The sequence below is a fragment of the Triticum urartu genome, chromosome 1, assembly GCF_003073215.2.
Source record: "Triticum urartu cultivar G1812 chromosome 1, Tu2.1, whole genome shotgun sequence".
Taxonomy (NCBI): domain Eukaryota; kingdom Viridiplantae; phylum Streptophyta; class Magnoliopsida; order Poales; family Poaceae; genus Triticum; species Triticum urartu.
Window position 1 is genome coordinate 536,343,631 of NC_053022.1, and position 6,365 is coordinate 536,349,995.

General features: G+C 54.2%; 1 protein-coding gene across 1 annotated transcript; it reads right to left on the reverse strand.

The window, feature by feature from the left end:
* Positions 1-4,244: 4,244 nt before the first annotated feature.
* LOC125533071 (mitogen-activated protein kinase kinase kinase 17-like) lies at positions 4,245-6,008 on the reverse strand. Its single transcript, XM_048696857.1, has one exon. It carries the CDS (start codon positions 5,874-5,876, stop codon positions 4,245-4,247), a length of 1,632 nt encoding a protein of 543 aa, XP_048552814.1. The 5' UTR covers positions 5,877-6,008.
* Positions 6,009-6,365: the final 357 nt, after the last annotated feature.

A 6,365-nucleotide genomic window follows, 5' to 3' on the forward strand; every position in this document is an offset into this window, starting at 1 on the left:
GATCCCCTCCGGGTACGGGGAATGAGACAAAAATATTTCCTCCACAGATTCATGGTGCTTGATCGTCGACAGAAATTAATCCAGCGCTGACAAAAACTAGATCTGCCGCGGGAAGGTAGCCCTGTGTCTTCATATTGCTCAGCTGGAGGCGCGAGACTGAACAACTCGTCCAATCACCGGGGAGAGGGCCATGAGGGCGCGAGGATGAACCGGGAATGTCAGCCATGGTGCCTACCAATTTCTTCGAAACTGTTTTTTTGTGAAGGGGATGGGTTAACCGTCCCCCTTACCTTTGGATCTATAAATAAGCGTCTTGGCCTAGAGCTGAAAGGACGGGCTTGTGAAAAGGGGGCATTGGGTCGCACGCCTTCTAAAGAGGTCTGCGACGGTCAAAGTTGGCCCTTACTCCGAGGTAAGCATTAAACTCTGATGGTCCCACCGTGACCCAAAGATGTCTTTGAAGGAAATATGCCCTAGAGGCAATAACAAAATTGTTATTTATATTTCCTTATATCATGATAAATGTTTATTATTCATGCTAGAATTGTATTAACCGAAAACTTAGTAAATGTGTGAATACATAGACAAACAGAGTGTCCCTAGTATGCCTCTACTTGACTAGCTCGTTAATCAAAGATGGTTAAGTTTCCTGGCCATAAACATGTGTTTTCATTTGATGAACGGGATCACATCATTATAGAATGATGTGATGGATAAGACCCATCCGTTAGCTTAGCATAATGGTCGTTTAGTTTTTCTGCTATTACTTTCTTCATGACTCATACATGTTCCTATGACTATGAGATTATGCAACTCCCGAATACCGGAGGAACACCTTGTGTGCTATCAAACGTCACAACATAACTAGGTGATTATAAAGATGCTCTATAGGTGTCTCCGATGGTGTTTGTTGAGTTGGCATAGAATGAGATTAGGATTTGTCACTCCGTATATCGGAGAGGTGTCTCTGGGCCCTCTCGGTAATGCACATCACTATGAGACTTGCAAGCAATGTGACTAATGAGCTAGTCATGGGGTGATGCATTACGGAACGAGTAAAGAGACTTGTCGGTGACGAAATTGAACTAGGTATGATGATACCGACGATCGAATCTCGGGCAAGTAACATACCGATGACAAAGGGAACAACGTATGTTGTTATGCGATTTGACCGATAAATATCTTCGTAGAATATGTAGGAGCCAATATGAGCATCCAGGTTCCACTATTGGTTATTGACTGGAGATGTGTCTCGGTCATGTCTACATAGTTCTCGAACCCGTAGGGTCCGCACGCTTAACGTTCGATGACGATTTGTATTATGAGTTTCGTGTTTTGATGAACCAAAGTTTGTTCGAGTCCCGGATGAGATCACAGACATGATGAGGAGTCTCGAAATGGTCGAGACATAAAGATTGATATATTGGAAGGTTATGTTTGGACAGCAGAAAGGTTTCAGATAGGTTCGGGCATTTTCCGGAGTACCGAGGGGTTACCGGAACCCCCCGGGAGGTTAATGGGCCTTCATGGGCCCTGGTGGAAGAGAGGAGGCAGCGGCCAGGTGGAGGCGCGCGCCCCCCAAGCCCAATCCGAATTGGGTTAGGGTTGGGGGGGCTTTCCTTCTCTTCTTCCTCTCCTTCCTTCTTCTCCTACTAGGCCTACTAGGAAAGGGGGGAACCTACCCTTGGGCGCGCCCCTTGTGGCTGGCCCTCCTCCTCCTCCCCTCCTTTATATACGGGGGAGGGGGCACCCCATAGACATAGAAGTTGATCTTTTAGCCGTGTGCGGTGCCCCCCTCCACAGATATACACATCGGCCATATCGTTGTAGTGCTTAGGCGAAGCCATGCATCGGTAACTTTATCATCACTGTCAACATGCCGTCGTGCTGATGGAACTCACCCTCGGCCTCAGCTGGATCAAGAGTACGAGGGACGTCGTCGAGCTGAACGTGTGCAGATCGCGGAGGTGCTGTGTGTTCGGTACTTGATCGGTTGGATCATGAAGACGTTCGACTACATCAACCGCGTTACTAAACGCTTCCGCTTTCGGTCTACGAGGGTACGTAGACACAGTCTTCCCCGCTCGTTGCTATGCTTCTCCTAGATAGATCTTGCATGATCGTAGGAAAATTTTGAAATACTACGTTCCCCAACAGTCTTCGGACTCCGGATTGTCAAAGTCGGTCAAGCACGAGTGCGGAATGAGCACGGGCCGTGATTTGTCGGCGAGCTTTCAACGCTGATCCGAATTTCGGATAGTATTCAGCATAAGAACACTGCTCCAAACGGTATGGAAAAGGTGAAGAACTCACCTTGCAAGCCAAAGATTTGAAGACGCCAGATGGCATTCCCCGACGTTGGAGACTAGTTCGGGGGCTACTGAGGGAGTCATGGAATAAGGGGTCCTCGGGACGCCGGCCCATTGCTTGTGGGCCGGACTGATGGGCTACTATGAAGCCGAACTAGGGCGTGGACCCGTGACCGGACAGAAGATCTTCGAAGTCGTGGTGTGCCCTCCAAGTCAAGAATAGCGTGATCTTTCCTTTGTTGTAACCGATCGCATGTAACTCTAACCCTACTGGTGCCTATATAAACCAGTGGGTTTTAGTCTTTAGGGCTAAAGCAACATCTATTACCCCATCAACCTAGGGTTTAGCTCGCCTGATCTCGAGGTAGATCAACTCTGTAACCATATCATACACATCAAATACAATCAAGCAGGACGTAGGGTTTTACCTCTTCCAGAGGGTCCGGACCTGGGTAAACACCGTGTTCATCGCCCCTTGTTCCCCATTGATTCTAGATACACAGCTCGGGACCCCCTACGCGAGGTCCGTCGGTTTTGACACCGACACCGCCCCTTTCATATGTTTGTTGGCGCCTTTCGCCACAATCCTGGCCCTCCTCACTGTTCAGGCCATGTTATTTTCTGTTTGTTATGCAAAAAGAGAATTGAAAAAATAAGTTAGAGGTTTAAGGAAGGGGGGGTGTTTTTCGACTACGAGTGAATTTTATTAGCTTAAAATGGAGCATCAAGAGGATACAAACATAATAAGCACGCTCGGCTTCTGCATAAGTAGGATGCACGTAGCCAACACTTACGCACGCACATAAGAACACGCCAGCAAATAGCAAATTCATATAAGACTAAATCTATGTGTAGATGATGGAAAAAAAATAGAGTGATCAAATTCACTGTCTGCAAACTGTATCAATGATCATATCCGCACCAACCATCTCATGACACAAAAAAAAAAGGTCATCAATGTAGAGAGTCCTGGAATGATGTTTAGAGAGGCAAATTTAGAAGAGATGGTTGAAGTCGCTCTAAGGAGTGGAGGGTATTTTCTCCCCCCAAACACCACTAGACATTCTGCCCTTACACCACTAGATATTTTGCAGATACTAGTAGATCATACTACCTACAGTATATCTTACCGAACAAACATCACACCAGAGCTACGCTGGCCTTGGCCCTGGATGCCGCGTGCCTGCGCTGCCGTTGCCCTGCCCGACGCGATATTCAGTTAGTTAGGCGCCCACATTATTCAGGATGCAGCTGAACATTCCGCCCAAACCTGGATCCCTGTAGAAACTTCCCAGAGCCAGATATACTATGTAAAAATATGTAAAAATATCTAGGCGAACATCTAGTGTAAGCATGTGTGTCTATCTATCTATCTATTCTGGCGCTGATGTAACCCGGCGGATTTGGACGAGCGTCATGGATAATAACCACCTGCACTGAACCGTGCGCCCAACCGATGGTGCTTTCCTGCCAACAACCTTGGCCAGCCCTAGCTGCCGGACGGCGTGCGCGGCTGCCCAACTGCACAGTCGCCCCTGCCTGCCACTTGGACGATCCGCTCACCAAAGCTGGCCAGACCAGCTGTTTCTGCAATGCAACGGAGCTGATCGGAGGCTGCAGAGCACACACGTAGGTGCCTCTGCTCTGCCCGGCTGCTTGCCACATTTGTCAGCGATTGCCAAGGGTCGCCACGGGATTACGGGGCCCTTTTCTCGCTCGCCGTCGCTTCCAGTTTGAGCAACGCGTGCACGATCCATCCATCGGGTAGATGGGGTGCGGTTGAATTGGGCTTCTGAGTTGTCGGCAATGGAAACGGATGAGACGCCGTCGTTTTCATGCGTTCGCTCCGGTGGGTCGACCAGCACATTGGTCTCAACTCCAACAGATGCTGGAAGGCAGGTGCAGTTACGAGATAAAGTTTGTGGTACGTTCTGCTCATCTGCTCAACGCCGTGTCGAGTCCAGGTGATCTTGTGATGTACGTTGGGAGATCTGATCTGATCGTGGCGTGTAAAAATGCGAAAGGAAGGTGAAGGAACAGAGGAAAGCGGAGCGAGAAATAGAGCAAATTTGGCATCTTCAACGACTTTACTGGTAGTATTTCTCTGTCACAGCTATCCACACTAACTACAGCCGGAGGATCGCAAGCGATCGGATCCGGCGAATGTACATTTCCACCCTCCTCCTGCTGCTGATTCTCTAAAGCTTCATCGGCTACTCCTACATTATGCACAACGAGCTCGCCGCCGGCGTCGAAAGCCTCGGCGTCAAACTCTGCTTCCAGTACGAACGACGATCCTCCGTCCCGGAAGCCTTCACCGTGATGGTAGGCCGTCTCTTCCGGCGGCGCCGCGGCCGCCGGCACGGCAGCACCAACGAAGACTCCAACTTCTTCTACTCCTAATTCTGCTTCTACTCTGTCATCATCCCAAATATATACATCGGACCTCGCCTCCTCAGCCGGCATGGCCGCCGGCGAATCGGGAGCTTCACTGCAGGACTGCTCGGCCGGCGTCTCAGATTGGCAGCTCAGTACATCGATCCAGCCGTCGTCGGACTCCCAGTCAGGCAAGACCGAGCAGAAGGCCGCCAATGCCCTCATCCTCTCGGCCGTGTCATCATCGGGCACGTTCTCATCCTCGTCGGCGTCGGATTCCCACATTGCGGCGTCCAATGTGCTCTTGGGGGAAACCCACTTGCCCTTCAGCTCAGCCGACTCGACGTCCGCACCGCAGCCAGCGAACGCCAGGAACGGGTGCTCCAGCAGCTGCTCCGCCGTCCACCGCTCGCCGGCGCACCGCCTGAGGCACTTGTCAAGGAAGTCCTTGGCCTCCGACGACAGCCGCTCGGGCGCCTCCGGCACGGCGTCCGTGTACCCGATCAGGCGCACCGCCGCGAACACGTCGTCCATGTGGCTCCAGGGGGCGCGGCCGGTGGCCATCTCGATGACAGTGCAGCCCAGGGCCCAGACGTCGGCGGCCGGGCCCTGCTCCTCCCCGCGCGCCACCTCGGGCGCCATGAACGCCGGCGTGCCCCCTATCGGGCCCGCCGAGCCCACGCTCCGGGCGCACCCGAAGTCCGCGAGCTTGGCCCAGCCGTCGGCGCCGATGACCACGTTCCGGCCCTTGACGTCGCCGTGGACCATGGACTCCCCGTGGAGGTACGCGAGGCCCCTGGCCACGTCGGCCGCGTAGGCGCGGACGGCGCCTTCCTCGAGGCAGCCGCCGTTCCGCTCCACCTCGTCCGCGAGCGAGCCGCCGGGCGCGAACTCGAGAAACAGCTGGTACTCCCCGCCGGCCGCGGCGCGGGAGCCGAGGCAGGGGAGCACGTAGGGCGAGCAGAGGGAGGCCAGGATGCCGCCCTCCCGCCGCAGCAGCGCCTGCGCGTCGGCGGCCCCGGCCGACTTGACCGCGAGCAGCTTGTCGCCGTCGCCGTCGCCGGCGGCGAAGAGCGACACGACGGCGCCGGACGCGCCGCGGCCGAGCGTGCGGACGCGCGTCAGCCGCCGCGGCCGGCCGCTGGTGCCGGGCGCGTCCTCCGCCATCCTCCCCAACCCTTCCTCCCTCATCCCCCCCGGCGTTTTCTTGGAAGATTGGGCCGGTCGGTCTCGCTCGGAAGCCGACGACGATTGTCGAAGTCCGTGCGTGCGCGCGCGCGCGCTGATCGATGCGTGGATACGAATGTGTTGCTGTTGCGGGATGGCGGGTGGAGGATTTGTATTTATGGCGCGCGGGGGAGTGCCAATGCCAGGTTCGGCGCGAGATCTTGCGTGCGGGGCTGGGTGTCGATGGCGGGAAAAGCACGTGAGGATTTCGGCCATGGCGCGCGGGGCCGGGGTTTTACTCGTGCCGGGAGGGGCGGGGCCCTGACCTGTGGGCCTCTCGTGGTGGGTCCCGCCTCAGGAATGTGCTGACCGGCCACGTGGAACGGCCGGCAACGCGAGTGGAAAACGGGGTCAAAGAGTCAAACGGGAAGGGTGGGACTCTTTTTTTTTTTCTTTCGAGAGAATATAGGAAGGAAGGGACTATTTGCTCGTGTGGATTTGGGAAGGGAGCTC